We start from the raw sequence: 19,441 nt of genomic DNA, 5'->3' as shown, positions 1-19,441 counted from the left end.
AATAATCAGAGTGGAATGTTTTAAATAAATAATGTGCATGGTGATATATGCAAGCTTTGTGACTTCTTGTTTTCTTCTGTTCGTATGATCTGACTCCTACCGGACCCCTCACAGTCGGAACTTATGTCACGCGTCATAGTTTCCGCCAGGGTCTTTGTAAGGCCGTACGCGCAGTCAGAAGTGCAAGGTGGTGTGTGTTTGGTTGAGGGGGTGGGATCAGTCCAGTGGGCTTTGTGTTCGGCCGGGAGGACCGGTTTCATCTGACAGCTCTGAGGTTCTCTGGTAGCTGAGTGACGCTAAGATCAGAGTGAGCACTGGGAGGGTGGTGGCTGCATTTTACTACTGTTTTTGACACGTTGCATTTATTCTTGATAGAAGAGTGAAAAAGAGCGTACGGCTCTTCGTAAAGTTTGTTCTGTTCGGAGCGAGGAGGGACTTTTTGAGTCAGCGCTCCACACAGACGGTACCGGGGACTGTTCTGAGCTCACGGTTAGGGTTATGTACATCTATACCGTCTCCGTTACGTTAATGCGCTGTGGAGGATCTTGACAATATTTTCAGAGTAGTGCAACAGGGAAAACGTGAAATGACGTCAATTAACGGAGCGCTTAAGTTGGACAAAAGCCAGCGCAGGTTCGACCCTAGTCTTCCCTCTCGGCAAGGTCACAGAGCCGTGATCGCAACCGCTGCGCGGAGCCCGGCGGTGCTGACATTGTATCCTGGTCTCCTAGGATCCCAGCTTTCCCATAGGGATGGCGGGCGGCAGCGGGGAATGGCAGAAGGTACAGCGGAAGAAGGGGAGAAGCCGGCCCAGGCGGTGGGGAGGACAGGGACAGCAGGGTAACTGTGTCCTGGACGATGCACCGGACACTCGGCAGCTCCGAGAGAGGATCACCGCAGCCATGTGAGTCTCTCACCGCGCCGGGCTGTTCTAGGAGGTATGGCTTAGGCCATCAGAGAGCGTTCCAGCGTGTCGGACAGGCTGCAGGAGAGGCTGAGCTGAGCGCCGTGTTGCCTGTGTAGACCCACATGACACAAGCACCTCCGATGTGGTAGCGTCGCCTTGTGCATGTTATAACACTGTACCCGACACTGCCTCTTCCTCCTTCTTTCAGCTCTGCTCTGTTGGGGCGATGGGCGATAGCAGTGATGCCAAAGTCCTCAGTAGACTCAGCAGTACTTCCCATGTGAACACTGAAGGCTAAATTTTTCTCTGTGTATTTCAGGAAAGAGCTGAGGATTGAGGATTTCTGGCAGGTGTGGAGAGGTGAGCTAGTCTTCAGGAGTGGACTCCCAGCCAGCTGTGTGCTGGATAATCCTCTTGTTGGCATGTACCCGTACAAAACAAATCAGAGGGCACAAGTGTAAACTACGTAGAACTGCATTTGAAACCAAGACCAGACAGCACATCCTCACCTAAAAGGTTGTGAGAGTCTGGAACAAGCTGCCCAAATCAATATCTTGGCTTCCACCAAGAACTGTCCAGAGATCCTTGGATCAATAAAGCTACTATCCACCAATCAGGCCAGATGGGCCACGTGGCCTTATTTTGTTTGTAATCATTCTTACATTCTTATGTCCCACAGTCACAGCTGTTCAGATTAATCAGCCATTAGGTTATGCAGGTGAAGTCATCTCTTCTAAAATTGATCACCTTCCTGTTTTTCATCCTAATGTGAACATTACAGAATACTAGTTTAAGAAATGCTTTAAGCTGTTTAAATGTTTCAGTTTGTTTTTTGTCAAAACTGCAAGTTGTTTTCTGCCTTTGTGTAAAAGTGTGGGAACTCAGTGTGGTGGAGTGTGCTTTCTGATTGTGCAGTAGAGTAGAACCCTGATGAATAATTTCCTGTGTCACTCGCCAGGAATCGGTGCTTTTTCATTCAGAGGCATCCTTCCTCACAGACCCGGTGTTGGGCTCAGCTGTGTTCTGCCTTCTTTCTTCAGAGCTGCTTGTAAATAGCCTGGCCAGCGATCCCCCAGCTGAGCTGGGCAGCGGCAGCTCTCCTTCCCAGGACAAGGAGAGTGCGTGCTCTTCACACCCAAAGCGCGAGGGCGCTGTCTGTGCCGCGTCGGAGCTGGACTGCGTGTGTTACGGGCTAGGCAACTTCTCCTCCTGCGTCTCCTCCCGCTACCAGCTGGCTCTGCTGCTGCTGCTCCTAGAGAGCCTGCAGGTACCTGCAGCTCCGTGAGCGTCACTGCGTCTCCTGAGGTGCTGGATGATGGACGCGATCTGTAACAGGAGGTTAAAGAATTTAAGATGTTAAGGAAATGATCATGTCCTGACACCAGCTTGCCCAGCAGGCAAATTTCTCAGATACCTGTAGTGAGAATGACAGGTGGCCACATGGTATCTTTCTTATTAGCACAGTTTAATGGAAGCAAAATCATCAAAAGTCTTAAACGAGAAACACTTATTAATGACATTGAATTACAAGCTGTTATATAAGGTTTTTACAGAGCCTGTGAATCCCTGAGTCCAGGCTGTCTCACTTCCTCAGGGAGGTGGGTGTGTCCTAACGCAGAGCCAGGAGACAGTGCAGACAGTCTGCTTCGGGAGGCCATTAAACTGCTCAGCAGGCAGCTGCTGCAGGGCAGGAGAGGAGAAGAAGCTGTGATGGGCAAACCTCTCAGCCGTTGAGCTGGTCGTTCCAGCTGGGAACTCTGCTCTTCGCGCACATCTTGCACAGGTCTCTGCCTTTTCCTGCCTCCCCGCCTAGGAGGAGTTTTGGGTTGGTGTGCAAGTCTGAACCAGACCAGGAACAGGCTCAGCAGGTCTGCGAAACCCGTATCGGTGAAATGGTAACCCAGATTATCCTTAACTGGGCATTGCATTTGTTGATTATTAAAACCCAGTATATGTTTTGAAATGAAATCTGAAGACAGGGCAGTGGTTTGCAGAACACATGAATGTTTGGGGGAGACACTGTCTTGCCCCAGTATTGACACCATCTTGCCCAAGGTGCCGCCCCAGCGCTGCTGTGTGTATGACCCGGTGTTCTCGGCGGCAGAGACCAAAGTTCTGCAGGCCCTGGGGCTCACTGTGCTCACGGAGAACGAGGTGAGAGGAATCGCAGTGAGAAGACAGCTGCTGCAGCCTGCAGGCTGAGTGCTGAAGCGGATATTAGTGTAGAGGACTTGCAGCCAGGATGTTCTCGTTTTAGGCCCCTGACTCTATCGCTGGTTCATGGGAGCTGCTGAACATCTCTGTGCTTTTTACTTCAGATAAGATGTTATATTTAGGGGCAGTATGGTGGCACAGTGATCAGAATTGCGGCCCTGGGTTCAGTTCTGGACCTGAGGTGCTGTCTGTGTAGAGTTTGTATGTTCTCCCCATGTTTGCGTGGGTTTCCCCCAGGTGCTCCCACAGTCCAAAGACATGCTGGTGGGTCAATTGTCTTCTGGGAAAACTGGCAGTGGTGTGAGTGCCTGCAGTGGGCTGGTGTCCCATCCAGTGTGTATCCTGCCTTGTGCCGTTGCTTGCCGGGATCGGCTCCGGCTGCCCTGCAACCCTGAACTGGATAAAGCGGTTATTGAATGTGAGTGAGCATTAGTGACTGCAGCAGGAGCAGTCATTCACTTGCTTAGTCTCTCTGCCTCAGAGAGCCTGTAACCAACATCATCAGCTGAACCCCAGTTCTTCTGTTCAGTAATTGTCTGCAGGCAGAATTGCTTTGTGTTATTTTCCTGGGTGCTGTTCTGAATTGTCGTCTGTTGTGCTTTGTTGCTGCTACTCAGGAGGGGAAGCGGCTTGTGTGCAGACCCACCCTCTTCTACCTGATTCACTGTGGAAAAGCACTGTATAACAACCTGCTGTGGAGAAACTGGAGCACTGACAGCCTGCCCCTGCTTACCATAGTTGGAAACAGTTTCTGTGGCATTCAGGAGAGGTGAGGCAGTTCCATGACCATCATGGTGTTGTTCTTTTCTTTACACAAAGGATTGTGGGACTATGGAACAAGCCATATCACCTTGACATACTGGTGTTGGTGGAGGGGTCCCCATTACCATTACGCTTTGAGTGCAGTGTCCAGAAAAGTGCTGTAGAAGGATTGTTTATTGTTGTTTATTATGTGCCCAAACTGTTCTGAAGCCAAAACCCCTGGTTCTACCAGGAAACACCTGGATGAGATCTGATAAATTAACTACCAGTTACCAAAGGGGCTAGATGGGCCAAGTGGCCTTATATCATTTGTAAGTCTTCCTTATATTCTTTCCTCTCTTTTGAATTTTAGTCGCATGAAGCACCCTGATAGATCTGTAGCCTGAGAGTGTGGAGAGATTAGAGCAAGCAGCTCATGGCAGTAAGAGTTGGTATCGATGTTTGTTTTGCAGCACGCTGGAAAGAGTCCTCAAGAGAGATTATACCTACATCCGGGACGTATCCTTTCCTGTGTCCTCACCTCTGGACACCCGTCCTGCCCTCACTGTTGTGGACAAGAGCCGGAAACTGGGGCTGCCAGTATTACCAGTGAAATTTAGAATCAATTCTAAAACAGCATGGCTTGCATACGATGACTTGATGATGTGCTCTGTCTCTGAGAGTGCTGGACGTTCAGCTGAGATCAGTGGGGCAGTTGGACCTGCCCAGTGTGCTTTGGCATGAGGCTGTTTCTGGGCCTTCTGCTTCTATTTTGTTAAAAATAATGTAAAAATATTCTGCTTTTGTTCAGTTTTATTTCCTAAATGTTTTAATTCCTGATTGAATGGTGAATGAAACCTGGTTACAATTTCAAGTTCTTTTTCACTGATTTCTTTCCTCTCTGTTTTTTTGCTGTGTTGCTATTTCTGTCAAGGCTGGGGCAGTGTCCACCAGTGGACATTGTCCGTCAGTGTTTCTGGAAACCTGTGCATTGAAAGTGAAGCGCGGGCCCCAGCCCTGGGTGCTGTATCTGCTGAGTGTCGTGTCACAGCTGTGCTTTTCCTTCATGGCGGTGGCAGATTATGAGAGCATGTGAGGAGACACCGCTACCCTGCCCCCCCCGATTTCTGGACGTCTTCAACAACACCGTTCTCTTGCGTTTCCCTCCGGAGCTCCTGGCTTCCCTGCCCTCTGACACCTGGGCTGACCCCCCCGAGCCGGACTACCAGCACTGCCCGGACCTAGAGATCATACAGGCTGCAGGGGCGCGCTGCAGGGGGCAGGAGGGGAAGGTGGGCATCCCAGCGCCGGCTTCAGGGGCACCCCAGCACCAGCCATGCTGCGCTGTAGGACACAGTGCGCCTCTGTCTCAAGGCTACACAAGCGTCGGCACTGGGCATGGCAACCAAGTCTGAATCCCACCACGTTTCCAGAGAATTCTCCCTCTTTCTGCAGGGTAACTTACGAGGAGCTAGCAGAACCTGTTATAGCTGAGACTGAGCTGCAGGGAGACAGGCTGGTTTTAAGTAATTATTTATTGAAAACTTGCACCAAAAAAGTATCAGATAGAAAAGGGCATTCACCCCTCTCGGCACATCTCCGTGAAAAGACCTCCCAAGCAGTACAGGCGGCAGGCCGGGCAGCGGAGAGGCGATCCCGGAGCACAGCTGGGGTCTGGCTGGTTGACTGCACACCTGTGGTGCCCATTCAGGCTGGCACTGCCCACTAGTGGGTTAAATAACTGCAGTCCCAAGATGCAAGGTCAGTCAGATTTGTACAATGTACGTCAGTTTTGCACAAGCAATAAGCACTAGAGAGCACAGGGTAAATGAGATGAGAAGAGTTGTATTAGTTTTGTCTGAAAGCTTGTATTACTGTAAATAAAGGAAAAGTACATCTGATACTACTGTGTCTGTACCAGGCTGATAGTGAGCAGTCAGCCCCGAGGTGCCAGTATCAACGGCCGGCCGGCTCTCTGGTCAGACACATTTTACAGATGAGGTGGGGGAGGACATTGCGACAGTCTTCGCCTCCAGAGTATGGGAGGGAGCCAGTCACTGCATTTTTGCTCTGTTTTCAGTGTCCTTCATTCACCAGAATAAACTGAGAAATCACACGGTTTCATAAAATCACAATGCCATTTTTACAATATTAAAAATTAATTGATTTCGCAGACGATTAAAAAACTGTGCCTTTTTTTGAAGATGGCAAGTTTGTGGATGGATGGCAGCTGTAGGGGCTGGTCGTTGCTCAGAGTGGGTTTGCTGTTAAATGGCTGCTGTCTCTTCTCTGGCCGTTTCTGGAGGACCTGAACGGTCATGAGCTGGTTCCTGTGGTATCGTCTTCTCCCCGGGTATAATCTTCTCCTGATGTGAGCCAGGTAGTTCTTTATCTGTACCTGTATTTTCATTAATCATGATTTCCTGCCCTGCTTCCTCTTTACCTGTCTCTTCCTCTGTAGCGTTTTCCCCATTGGCCGGTGACTCTACAGTCCCACCGTTTGACAACAGTTCAGGTCCCTCAGGCCCTGCCAGTTCGTTGGTCAGATCTGCTGCAACTTTTTTCTCATTCTCATTTCTTATGTCATTCTGGTCTAGGACATGTAGAGCATTATTGTCACTCTCTCCTGCTTGATTGTCCTGTTTATGGGTCTTGTTACTGCAGGGGGAAAAGGATATAATCAGAAAAAATCAACTTATTCTGGCACTGTGGGGCATGCAGTTGGAGATTACCTACCCTGGTGTGACTTTGAGGATCCCATTGACCAGGGCCAGCTGCTCCAGTCTGGTCTCCAGAGAGGGAGTTAAAATCTGTTAGAAAAACACGGTAAACATCATTCGACCAGGTACTTCACTTAGATCCCTCCAGTAAATGCCCTGCAATATAAACAAATCTCCAGGTCACCATTGTAAATGAGAACTATGTATTAAGAATACAGCAAAACTAGTGTAGGATCTGGCTTTTCCCTTCTGTTTCTCTCCCTGCTTTTCTGCAACCCGAATATCTGTGGACGCTCCACTCTTACACGTGGACTCTGTCCCATGGCTCTGTCCACTGCCACTCTTTCCACTGGACAGTGTCTCACAGACATCATCTCCCTGACTAAGTCATTCTCCTTTGTGATGAGATTTATATTAGGTTCCTTTTGCTTTGGTTCTGAACCTGATAAGTCCAAGATGTGATGGTTAACCAGGAAGAACTCTTCAGGGCTCTCAATAGACTCTCCTTATTAAAAAGCCTGTTTTTGTAAAAGTTGGTTATTCTTTTCTGTGCAGCCTGGTAACTTGGTAAGGTTGTGTACATTACAGTAGTTCACTGCACCTAAAATGTGTAGACTTGTGAAACGTGATGAGGAAGTAGCAACATAATTCCAAGTATCCCTCATTGTTCACAGATGACTTAAGTAGTTAAGTAGTTTGGCACCTATTCCCCTTTTATTTTCTTCACAAGTGCACAGCCGATTTCACTGAAAATCAAAATCTGGAGTTGATTCCATAAACCTAGATGGGCACCATCAACCGATCATACTTTTTTAACAAGATGGATAAGTCTAAAAAATGATTAAACAGTAAATTATTAATTATTTCTTTCTAACCAGTTTCCAATAAAAAGAACATAACAAGGCCACCATTAGGACCATCATGCCCATTTTGTGGTTGGTAAGCTAAGGCCACTCAACACTGGACAGCTAACACACATCTCAGGTCCCATATACATAATGGCTGAAATATAAACGGATTTGCCAGTGAAACGTCCTGGGGTTGATTTGCCCCAGTAGAATATTCTGGGAGTAACGAGATGCTGCTGCAGCTTTAACAAAGTGTTATCCTCATGGATTCTCATGGATTTAAGTACATTTCAAATGCTCTATTTGATTAGTTAATTCCATCTTTTCTGGGATCTGGGATGTTGTGGAATTTTGACTGTCATAGATTTCATGGCCTGCCAGTGTCTACCTGTGTTCTTCCTCACCTGAGGAGCAGTGGCCTGCCAGTGTCTGCCTGTGGTCTTCCTCACCTGAGGAGCAGTATCCTGCCTGTGATCTTCCTCACTTGAGGAGCAGTGGCCTGCCAGTGTCTGCCTGTGATCTTCCTCACCTGAGGAGCAGTGGCCTGCCAGTGTCTACCTGTGTTATTCCTCACCTGAGGAGCAGTGGCCTGCCAGTGTCTGCCTGTGTTCTTCCTCACCTGAGGGGGTGCTGCCTCAACAGGGTCGGCGCCTTGCCTCAGGGTTCGCTCCACACGTACAGCTTGCTGGGTAATGGCTTGCAGGAAATTCAAGCTTGCTTTTGTCTGTTGGTGATCCTCTCCAAACTGCAGACACACAAACAGTCATGTTGCTTACAGGCACTTACAGACAGGCAGTCACACTGTACTGTGTGTCGCCATGATGCGTCCTGTGTCCAGGCCGGGCCCATGTCTCTGTACTGTCTTGTGCTTGTGTGACGTCTCTGCGCGTCCTGTGTTTCTGTGCTGTCTTGTGCTTGTGTCCCGTCACTGACAGCAGTGTCTGTGTGCCGTGTGCTCACCTGAGCCTGGTACACTGCCAGTGCTGCTTTCTCCTGGCTCATTGCACTGCGATACTCCCCCACGCTGCACAGCGCCTGGGCCAGAAGGTGATGACTGCAGAGACGGAGGGAGCAGGAGCAGGAGATGAGTCTATAAGTCCACTGAAAACTATGGAACACAGCTGTCTGGAAAAGTGCATTTAAAACTGAGAGTAGGAGGCACTTCATTACACTAAGGGTGTCGGGAGTGTGGAACATGCTGCCCAGCCATGTTGTTGTAGCCAGTACCCTGGCTTCTTTCAGAAGATGTCTGGATGAGATTTTGGGATCAGTTCATTTCTAACTAGGAATATAACAGGCTAGATGGGCAGAGTGGCTGCTCCTGGTTGTCAGTGTTCTTATGTTCTTCACAAGGAACAGTCCAAAGACACTGGCAGGTTAATTGGCTTCTATAAATTGGCCCTGTGAGTGTGCCCAGGATAGGCTCTGGCTCCGGCTCTCCTGCTACCCGAATTGGATGAAGCAGTTAGAAAATGGCTGGCTGGATGGTTACCTGAGAGCAGTCTGCGGGTCGTCACTGCCACAGAACTTGGTGTTGATTCTGAGCGCGCTCTGCAGGAACTGTACAGACTGCTCACCCTGCAGCAGCAGCCCAATAGAGCTCTGAGGGAGAGAGAGGGGTGATTAATGATGCACTAATGTTTACTGTATCTGCAAGCAGAGGAAACACGAGATCATAGGAGCTTAACTAGTGTCATCTTTTTTCAAGAACTATTTCAGTTAGGCTTTTGATCCCTCTATACATACAGTGTCTTGCACCAAAGCAAAAGAGGCTAAATATTCCTTTACTATAAATTTTCAACAGCGCTTTGTGTGTCTTCTTGAGCCTCCAAACTAGCTCACATGCTCCTCTGGAGCTTCTCTTCTACACTCGCAGAAAGAAACAACAGCTGTGCATGATTAGAGTCTGCATGAATATATTCCAAGTGTTGAGTCTGTAAATCACTGCCACTGAGCCTGTGTCTGCTACGGCAGCGCCTTGCTGGCCCATGTGCAGTGTGCAGGGCATGCCAAGCGGTCACTCACGTCCAGGGTGGCCATGTAGGGGTGATCCTCTCCGTGCAGCAGCAGCAGCAGCAGCCTCGCCCGGTACAGCAGCCGCCGCGCCAGCGGCAGCTCTCCCCCCGTGCACACGTACACCGCCAGCAGGGCGTACTCCTGGACTGTGTTGGGGTGGTCGAACCCCAGCACTCTCTCACTGACCACCACTGCTCTCAGCTGGACACTGCGGGCCTGGGGAGAGAGGGGGTGGCAGTGTGTCAGGGGTTCTGGAGCTGGACAAGGTTGCACACACTGACCAACCTGCAGGCCCCATGGTACCCCACACCCTGCCTGAACGTCCAGAACGAGCCGTTCTCTGAGGTCTGCACAAGGCGCACACCAACAAAAATCAAACATCTGAGAATTCTGACCATCGGGGCCTGTCAACAGGAAGACCCTCTCTTAAAGAGCGGAAGAGCTGTCCCGTAACCCTGCCCCGCCCGACAGAGTTTACCTCTGCACTGCGCCCCAGGATGTGGGCGACCCGCGCCAGGGCGCTCAGGCAGGCACACGCGTCGGGGTGCAGCTCATCGCAGGTGCGGCTGAAGAGATACACGGCCTCCTTCAGCTGCTCGTACCCCTCCAGCAGCTGGCCCTTCTGCACGCTGGCCTGCGCCCCAAAGAACACGCGGGTGGCGTCCCTGGAGCCCGTGGTGAGGTGCTTGACCACAGGGAAGATGCCCAGGATGTCCTCCGGGGAGAAGGGTGGCCTGTGGCGACTGTCCAGGTTGTACTCCTTCAGCTGCACCTGAGGCGGATGGACACAGGAGGGGCTGATTCAGTCAGGCTGGCAGGTGGCCACCAGCGTCCGAGTGACTGTCAGTCAGTCAGGATGCCAGGCAGTGAGCCCCAGTCCCCCTGTCCCCCTTCTCACCTGTATCCCCATCTTCAGACACAGCTCCCTCAGCACCGATACCTTCTGCAGTCCATACACCTCCACCACATGGTCAATGCTGGAACTGCACACCAGAGTCAGGCCAACATCACAAAGACAGAAACAGTACGGGAAACGGTCACTTCCAAAGCACATGTCAACCTTTAACTCCAAATACACTGAACTTTCTTACTAATAATTACTGTATCATACATAACAATTGTCAGAGTTTCATATTTCGTTCACTAAGAGGAACATAAGAACTTAACCAAGTTTTTAAAATTCTTTATGTGACATATGTTTTTCTTTTTATTTCAGTTGCCTATTAGTTTTAACTGTAACATAGGCATTAACTAATTACCCTTAAATAAAATAGCAATTATCAAGTTCCACTATAACTTAAATGAGCCTATTTATTGATACTGATTTACTGCAGATATATAAGCTGTTTTAGAAATTGTTTCAACTGACCCCAAGTCAGTTTTGAGGTCATAGGTCTCCTGCACATCCAGACTAATGAGATTCCAGAGCTCCGCAGCACTGAGCACGCTCCAGCCAGTATTGTCGGAAACCCCGCCCCCACCACGGCCACGCCTCCGAGACCGCCGTTTTGGCTCCTCCCCTACAGGGGCGGGATTGCAGTGTGGTCCCAGCAGGCAACACAGGAAGTGACTGACAGCTGCAGCCAAACTGGACGTTTCCACCCCCTAAGGACAGACAAGCAAGCAGACTCTCAGACACTGATGTACAGAGATACGCACCGCCAGGGTGAGAGTAATGCTGGCGCAACACAGGAGAGAAAGTCGATCAGATAAACAGTGCTACGTCACCTGCAGAGAGTTGTTAAGGACCCGTCTAGCTGACCGGACAATCATCTCTCCATAGAGCAGTCTCTGCGAAACAGCAAAGTTGCACAGGAGTGAGAAATTGTGTTCCAAAAGCTCTTAAAATCACATTTTTCTAACAGTGACTAGGACAGGGAGAGGGTGGAGGGGTGAAAGAGAGAGTGGAGGGGTGAGAGAGGGTGGAGGAGTGAAAGAGAGGGTGGAGGAGTGAGAGTCTCTTTGGATGCTGCCGTTGTCAAACTGATGCTCACCTTGACATGAGTCAGTCGCTCAGTGTGCTGTGATTGGTCAATGGTGCGAACAACCTGTCCCATGTAGCGCAGGTTGATGCCCCTCTGGTGTAGTGCCTGGGCCAAAGTTGCGCCATCTGCTGGGATAACATGGTGGTGCCGGCAGTCTGACACCTGGGGACACAAAGTGAGGTAAGTGTGGGGAGAAAGGGGGTGGAATAGGAGGTCCTGGGGTGCACTCGAGTAACAGCCTCTGCCCAAAATGTGGGATATGCCCTATAGGATGGCTGGGAGCTCCTAGTGGATGCTGGACCATCGGCTGAAGGTGCCTTGAAGTCACAGACGCCTGTGTCTCCTGGGTAGAGGCAGGCTTGGAGTGTTAATGGCATCGCATCCTCCAGCCAGAGTGACAGCTGAGCTGTGGACATTCTGGGATGAACAGTGTGTGAATTGGGGTGCAGATGGGATTGACAGTGTGTGTTCACAGGACACAGACTTCTCTCATCCTTCCTTGAAGAAACAGGGACAGGGCTAGGGGCCGTGCCGCGCCAGAGCAGGCGGAACTCACAAAGGCTGGGATCTGCTCTGTCACCAGGAATGCCGCAGCCTCCCTCAGGAGCCTCTCCTGCAGCTGCACGGCTCCCTGCTCCTCCTCCGGGAATCGCACACCTGGACACAGGGAAGAGCAACAGCTCAGCGTGGCTCCCTGACTTCATCCTCTTGTGAGCAACTTCCAGGTCCTCAAGCGGACTGACTGCAGCCATGTGCACAGGTGCGCTTCTTAACCAGTATTATTTATTACCTGTATCTGTTATTTATTCTTTTTGAGATTTATATGAGGCGTTAATCCCAGGCCTGTAAGCATACTGTGGCAGAAATAAACTTTACCTGGTGAGTAGAGGTCAGGGTTGAAGCGAATCTCAAAGATGATGTCACTGACTGAGCCCAGCTCCTTACAGGCCGCTCTGACGGCGTCAACACCCTGTCCGCTGCCTGCAGACAGATAGACAGGGACATGCTTTCATATGCTTAGTAAGTGGACACTTCCGTTCCTGGCCCCCATCTCCCTCTCTCCCTCCTCACCGTGGTCAGGCCCACTCTGCGCCATCGTCTCTTTCACACGCTGCTTAAACTGAGACGACCTGTGAGGACGAGAGGGAGGGACACAGCTTTCAGTCGCAGGCTAGGTGGAAACGGGAGCTGGTGCACAGACAGACAGATACGCCACACGGGTGCCGGGAGACACTTACTTGTGCTGTATGAAGGCGCTGACCAGCTCGGGCCGCAGGCGGCACAGCTGGTGAGGGAAGACCCTGGGTAGGCTGAGCGATGAGTACCCCGAGGGCCACCCATCTTCCCCTTTCCTCTCCTGAGGCAGGAAATTGACATCCGGCGGCAGGGTGCGGAACAGATCCGTCACGTAGTACCTGCCGTCTGCGCCCAGCACACCCCTGCAGTCCGCGGAGGAGAAGAGCGGGGCTGGGTGGTCGCGCGGCGTCAACACACTGTGCTTCTGAATCGCCAGGCTCTTGGCAGCCTGGGCCAGCAGCTCCAGCAGCCTCCTGCGGGGACCGCCCTCCTGGGGGGGCGCGGAGAGCCCATACAGGAGCCGCGTGCTGCCCGCCGCCCCCTGGCCCTCCTGCTCTGGCTCCAGCCAGCCCGGGGCCAGGCCCTGCGCAGCCAGACGCACCCCCCTGTAGTCCACCACGGCTGCAGGCAGAGTGTGCAGGGCGCCCTGCCCCACCAGCCCCTTGCCCAGCTGGCTGTAGGCCTGCACACCTGCCAGCTCCAGCCTGGGCGCTGCGCGGGCCCCTCGCTTCCCGCCCAGCACGCCTCCCTCAGCGCCCTGGCTGAAGAACACCCCCCCACACAGGAAGGCCTGCAGCTGAGGCTCCTCGCTCGGGTTGATGGGCACAGCACTCCCGTCAATCACAGCCTCCGCCCCCTGGGTCACAGCCCACACAAAGCCACTGCTCACCTGGGACAGACAGGGAGACAGGAAGAGACCGGCTGGTGAGTCTGTAGCTGTGGACTCATACAGCTCCTGCGAGGGTTATGACAGTGCCCTCACCTGCAGCAGAGCCCGGCTCCTCAGCAGCCTCTCCTCCAGAGTGCTCTGGGGAAGATCACGTGCTGCCTGCAGCTCCTCGTTCCAGTCTGGGGCCTGACGAGGGGGAGAAGCACAGATGAACACAGTAACACACTGACACAGTGACACAGTAACACACTGACACAGTGACACAGTAATACACTGACACAGAAACACACTGACACACTAAAACAGAAACACACTGACACAGAAACACACTGACAGTAAAACATTGACACAGTAAAACACTGACACACTGACACAGAATCACTCTGACACAATAACACACTGACACACTAACACAGAAACACACTGACACAGAAGAGCAGACAGTAACACAGAGGTGCACACACTGACTGCAGCCTCACCTGGCCAGAGCTGTGCTCCTCCAGCCCCAGGCGCCAGCTGTAGGGGTCACAGGTGGGACGGTGCTGCAGGAGTGGGGCCACCCAAGCTAGGGTGCGATAGGGCGTGGCCATCGTCTCTAACAAGGGTCGCTGTGATCTGCAGGAGAGAGATAATGCCGATACAAGCCAGTGGGCTCATTTCAATCATGCTGTAAAACATCAATAATCTCTATAATACCTTTACAGCAATTCTTACAATTACAGGATGCACATGACATCTTTATAACAGCTCTGTAAAAAGATAATTACTCCATAGCCAAGAACTTTATTCTTCCTGCTCAAATCAGTTGCCAGGTCTCGAGCTGCATGTGCTCCTGTACTTACAGTACTTGATTTCCAGCTGTACCTTGCTGTCACATGGCCCTGCAGAGCTCTATTTGCCTCAGCCCCCAGCCACCAGCTGTATTTGCCCCAGTGTGTGGTACCTGCTCCTCAATGCAGTAAGTCCCTTCTTGAACCTGGGACTGAGCTGAGCCAGCAAGTCAGCCAAAGAGTGGGAAAGCAGGGAGGGCGTGGCGGGTCGCGGGTCAAACTGCGCTTCTGTGGATCTGACACAGACAGAGACAAAGAGGTCCAGAGAGAGGAGTGAGATCACTGCCACCAAATAGTCCAAAAACATGACCCCCCCCACAACCAAAACCACAATGCAAACCCAATTCAAACTTAGGTCCGAGCCCTTGTGTGTGATGCCTGACAAACAGGGTTCTTGACCTGCAAAATGATGCTTACTGGTTGAGGTAGAATCCCTTCGGACAGGATGTGATGTCACACCTCTTCCCCTCCAGGGTGCAGACAGTCAAGTACAGCAAGTCGCCCTGCAGCTTCCTGTTTCCAGGGGGAGGGTTCCACCGGCTGAGGGACAGGTCGGAAAGGCAGGCTGAATTCTGGCAGGAAAAGAGCGACAATTGTGATGTCAGAAAACATATTTCTCCACCAGCCTACCTCGCACAGCAGCCTCAGATTGTACAGAAAGTGTATAAGCCAGTGCAGGCATAAGTCAGAGTAATGAGATCCAGGCTTTGGACTCATGTCTGCATGGCTGTGGGTTCAAATCCCACAAAGGACACTGCTGTTGCACCCTTGAGTGAGGTAGGTCGGTTTGCATCAGAGTCAGACACACTAGGGAACAGGTGGGATTTGATCAAGGTATGTGGCACAGGAAGTGGGGGTACCAGGATATGGCATCTGTGTTCGAGTCCGATTACCTCAGAGTGTGTGCTGGCGGGCAGAGCAGGAATGAGGGACAGCAGGGGGCGCTCTCGGCAGCCTGGGAGGATGAAGTCTGGAGGGGGGCAGTCAGCAGGGGGGTCGACCCGGGCATCACTGGCAGAGCGTCGGGACCCTCGTCCATTGTGGCTTCCGGGGGACACCTCTGGGACAGCGATCGGTTAGCTGGAGAGCGAGCTTGGAGTCTGACAGACGGAGACAGAGGCAGGCACCACAAGCACAGACTCTCACCTGGGACAGTCCCCTGTGAGGCAGCGTCCAGGTAGGTGGGCGATTGTCCCTGTCTCAGTGCGTCCTGGGGCCCAGGGCTCTGCAGCAGCTCCTGCAGCCGGGCAAGGTGCACACGCACAGCCTGGGGTGAGTACAGCTCTGTGGAACAGAGCAAAAACCAGGTTAGTGGCTCCTCTCCTCCGGAAATACAGGCAGCTGTACAGTATCCTGCATGTGTGCAGTGTGGATCCTCGTGCGTGCTCAGACACACAGAGCAATATGTGCCAAACATTATGCAAACCTACTACATGATCAAGTATGTGAGGCTGTGACTTCACTCATCTCTCAGCCTGGCCTGCGGCAGGGAAACCAGACTGACTTATAGCACGTCTACTATTGTTTCACCTCTCCCTCTTAATATGTAAAACATTGAAATGAGAGCAGAACATCTGCTTAATAGAAATACAAGTATATAAGTCTAGTATATAAGCACCTGAGCACCTACATGGAGCTGCTGCTTGAGCAGAAACAACAGAGCACGTGAAAGCACAGCCCTGACTCTCAGTCCTCCTGCTGTGATAATCAGGTGTGCCAAGGGAGCAGAGCAGTGGAGATACAGACACTCTTACCCTCAATCAGTTTGATCGTGACTCCGAGTCCAAAGCCCTTGGCAGCCCCCAGCTCTGACAGCGGTTCCAGAGTCACCCCGTGGAGGGACAGTGCCAGGCAGGTCCGGGGAACCACCTCCTCCCGGGCAAGAACCGCTTGAGCCAGATCCTGGACCAGCCAGCACTGGCCCACCTGTGCCCAACACAGAGGAGGTGTTAGTGAGACTCAGCCAGCGCCGCCTCCCGGGCCTCCGGACCGACAGGGACCTCCCCCACTGCAGCTCAACCTGCGGCTCCAGCTACCCTCCACCTGACAGTCTCAATAATCCTTCCACACACATACTGTAGCTCTACCCCAGTGCAGCCCCACCTGGGTGCTGCGCCAGTCTGCTCCGCACACACCAGCTCTCAGTGGGGAGGAGCGCAGAGTGATGAAGCCAGTTCAGAGATGGGGGTTAGTAGGAGGCCATGATGGGTAAAGGCCAGGGGTTATTTGGCCAGGACACAGGGGGTATCAACCCTACTCTTTACAAGAAATACCCTGGATTTTTAATGACCACAGAGAGTCAGGACCTCAGTTTTATGTCTCATCTGAAGAACGGCGCCTGTTTACAGTATAGTGTCCCCGTCACTATACTGGGGCATTAGGACCCACACATAATGCAGGGTGAGCGCCCCCTGCTGGCCCCACTAACACCTCTTCCAGCAGCAGCCTCAGCTTTCCCAGGAGGTCTCCCATTCAGTTACTGGGGCCAGCTGAGCTGCTCACACCTGCTGAGTTTCAGGGGACTGTCAGTGAGTTGCAGGTAGCTGCTGACCTGACAGTCATATTGCAAACACATTCTTCATTTTGGCTTTGTCAATCAGAAGGATAGATATGTACAGAAGTTAAGGAGCTGTCTCTAACGAATACTGAAGCACAGAAGACTAGAAGAGCTCCTACTGCAGCTATTCCCCATAGGGAGCAATATCAAGGGATAATCACATGGTTGTGGAAAAGGAGCATTCATGGAGACCGGAATAGGGAACCGGCATGCAGCAGCTGCGAGAGGAAGACAGACTAGAGGAAAGAACTCGACTGTCGACAGCCACACTCACCTGAAGCTCAAACGGTTCGATTCCTGCCCCCTGGATCTTCACGGTAAATGGCGCATCTTCTAGCCCCGCCTCTCCTGTGTTTCGTCCAGTGGTGTGCAGAGCTGGGCTCCCGTTGCTCTGCACTGGGACACCTGCCATGGGCAACATAAAGCAGGAAGCAGGGCGGGGAGGAGGCAGAGAGGAGAAGAGAAGGGTGAGGAACCGAGCTGGGAAAAGAGGAGGGAAATGTCTAGCAACCAGGAACCAGAGGGAATGGAGGGGAAACATGTGGGGAATAGGGTTCAGGGAAAGTTGTGGGGTTCAGGCTGGATTGCTGACCTTCTGGAGACAGCTGGGAAAGTGAGAGGCAGGTCTGGGAGGAGGTTACAGGTCTGGGGACCAGCGGGACAGAGATACAAGTCACTGTGTCACTCAGGGCTGCAGGCCCCCTGCTCCACAGCAGCCGCTCAGGGTGAGAATCTCTCCTCCCTCAGGCACGCAGTCCTGGGGTCAGGAAGGGCCAGGCGTCGGTGCCCGTCGGTCTGTGGGCAAGACCGAGCCTGCCCTCCCTGCGCCAGGGAGCCGTTTCAACTTGACTCGACGCTCAGCACAAAAATTTGCCTAGAAGCACCCAGCTCCCCCAGGAGCCAAACATCCCCTCCCCCAGTCCTGGCAGGTTTGACTCCAGGTGAGAAACAAGGCTGAGCTCAACGCTTTAACCCCATCGTGGCCTGAAGCTGCTGGGACTGGAACTGTCTTCTCAGGTCTTTACTCACTGGTCCTGAGATCAGCTCCATGCTCACTCTGCATGTTGCTTTAGCAGAGTGAGTTTTCCCCATTTTCCTTCTTTAGAAAATAGTGGAAAATGTTATTAAATATCTATCTGGTGTGTTTCCAAAACTGCTTTGAATGTGTTACTGAAGTGTTTGTAATTAATACACCATTGCTTTCTTCCAATTCAAAGCGAGCTCCCCTCCCCAAATAGACATATCTGTGGAGGTGCAGTATGAGCACTGAGGCCTAACTCACACACCTTCCCCCACAAAGACCCCCCCAGGCCATACACCTCACCCGCTCAGCACTAAATGCATTACACCATATTGTCTGCAGTGTGATAAAATGCTGAAAACTGTATATCAACATCTACACTGGACTGTTCATGTAACAGCAGTCCCCTGTAATGAATTCTAGGACAGTCTGTACGCTACAGTGACTATGCTAGAACCGTGCTGTGCTGCACTGTACAGTATAGTCCTACTCTGATCCTCTAAGCTCCTTTTATACTGTGCTGCGCTGTAGTTTACTGCCCTGGTCTGATCCCCAGGCCTTACCCAGCACTGTGTCCCTGGCTGCGGTCTCCTTCATCACTCCGTGCCTCTGCACTACAGAAGAACCGGACCTGTCTTCTCGTTTCTTTTCTGCTGTCGGTCTGTTGTCCTCTGTCACTGCTGCTCCCAACCAGACGTGTGACTGAGAGACACTCCTCCCCAGTTACCTGTTACCACCAGTACTCCCTCTCTCTCAGTGCTCCTCCCCTTTCCAAGTGTCTGTAATCTCTCTCTCACACTGAACACTCCCTCTCTCAACACATTCCTTCTGTCTACACAAACACACTCCTTCTCTTTCTCTCAGGACACTGCCGAAGTACTGACTGTCCCTCTGTGCCGCAGTGTCTGAAAAACACTCTAAATCTCTCTGACCCTCTCTGTGCGGCAGAGCACGTGTCCCGTTTCTCTCTCTCTGCACGGCAGGGTGTGTCTCCAGCTCCTCTCTGTCTGCGAGGCAGGGTGTGTCTCCTGTTTCTCTCTCTCTCTGCACGGCAGGGTGTGTCTCCAGCTCCTCTCTCCCCCAGGCTGAGCGGCAGTCCTGGATCCCTGCAGAGAGGGACTGTTCTCATGCTGAAGTTGAGGCAGGTGTGCCAACCAGCACCTCCCTCGACTGCAGGGCTGCAGACAGGAGCAATGTGCTCAGAGGCAGGGTGTGGCCTGAGCACTTCATCAACCAGAAAAGTTCATGAGAGAAGACAACCCTCCTGACTCAGTCCAGCCCCAGGCTGAGCCATCGTGGGGATCAACAACAATTCTATTCAGCAAATTTCTCATCCTCTGCTTCTTTCCCCTCCTGCTTTTGTCCAAGTACGACTGACAGGACTTCCTTAGGGCAGGGACTGAACGCACCCCAAGGAGGCAGTATACCTCTCCCATCCCCCAAAAAAGAAATTTTAAGGCATGGAATCTAGAAGCAAACAAGGAAACTGACTCCTCTTTCAGGGGCTGAGGCTCTAGTACAGACACATCAGGAAACAATATTCCAGTAACGCTACCACCCACTGAGGCCACGAGAGGGCAGTGGAGATGTGGTCTGATCACAGACACTGCTTCTGCAGCTCAACTCTCTCCGACTC

General features: G+C 52.0%; 2 protein-coding genes across 4 annotated transcripts; one reads left to right on the top strand and one right to left on the bottom strand.

Annotated features, from left to right (window-relative positions):
• Positions 1 to 148: 148 nt before the first annotated feature.
• Positions 149 to 6,048, top strand: srrd (SRR1 domain containing). Of its 3 annotated transcripts, none has more exons than XM_088618198.1 (8): positions 149 to 307; positions 732 to 904; positions 1,227 to 1,267; positions 1,948 to 2,174; positions 2,963 to 3,061; positions 3,739 to 3,890; positions 4,336 to 4,381; positions 4,942 to 6,048. In XM_088618198.1, the coding sequence occupies exons 2-8, from the start codon at positions 753 to 755 to the stop codon at positions 5,275 to 5,277; spliced, it is 1,053 nt and encodes a 350-aa protein (XP_088474324.1). In that variant the 5' UTR covers positions 149 to 307; positions 732 to 752; the 3' UTR covers positions 5,278 to 6,048. The 3 variants fall into 3 exon arrangements, with proteins under 3 accessions (XP_088474324.1, XP_088474326.1, XP_088474325.1); XM_088618199.1 differs by lacking the exon at positions 149 to 307 and adding an exon at positions 316 to 633; XM_088618200.1 differs by lacking the exon at positions 2,963 to 3,061.
• LOC148641853 (clustered mitochondria protein homolog) lies at positions 5,380 to 19,241 on the bottom strand. The gene is made up of 26 exons (XM_088618694.1): positions 19,233 to 19,241; positions 18,369 to 18,532; positions 17,377 to 17,429; positions 17,059 to 17,189; positions 15,982 to 16,153; positions 15,374 to 15,511; positions 15,121 to 15,287; positions 14,645 to 14,799; positions 14,341 to 14,463; positions 13,877 to 14,012; positions 13,491 to 13,583; positions 12,670 to 13,397; positions 12,503 to 12,561; positions 12,308 to 12,412; positions 11,988 to 12,088; positions 11,441 to 11,593; positions 11,175 to 11,237; positions 10,816 to 11,051; positions 10,345 to 10,429; positions 9,925 to 10,218; positions 9,456 to 9,662; positions 8,923 to 9,032; positions 8,391 to 8,484; positions 8,005 to 8,175; positions 6,599 to 6,672; positions 5,380 to 6,520 (listed from the first exon to the last, which is right to left on the bottom strand). Exons 1-26 carry the CDS (start codon positions 19,239 to 19,241, stop codon positions 6,130 to 6,132), a joined length of 4,212 nt encoding a protein of 1,403 aa, XP_088474820.1. The 3' UTR covers positions 5,380 to 6,129.
• Between the last annotated feature and the right edge of the window lie 200 nt (positions 19,242 to 19,441).

Source organism: Lepisosteus platostomus, chromosome 24, assembly GCF_059453375.1.
Source record: "Lepisosteus platostomus isolate fLepPlt1 chromosome 24, fLepPlt1.hap1, whole genome shotgun sequence".
NCBI lineage: Eukaryota > Metazoa > Chordata > Actinopteri > Semionotiformes > Lepisosteidae > Lepisosteus > Lepisosteus platostomus.
This window is presented reverse-complemented; position numbering and strand designations above follow the sequence as displayed.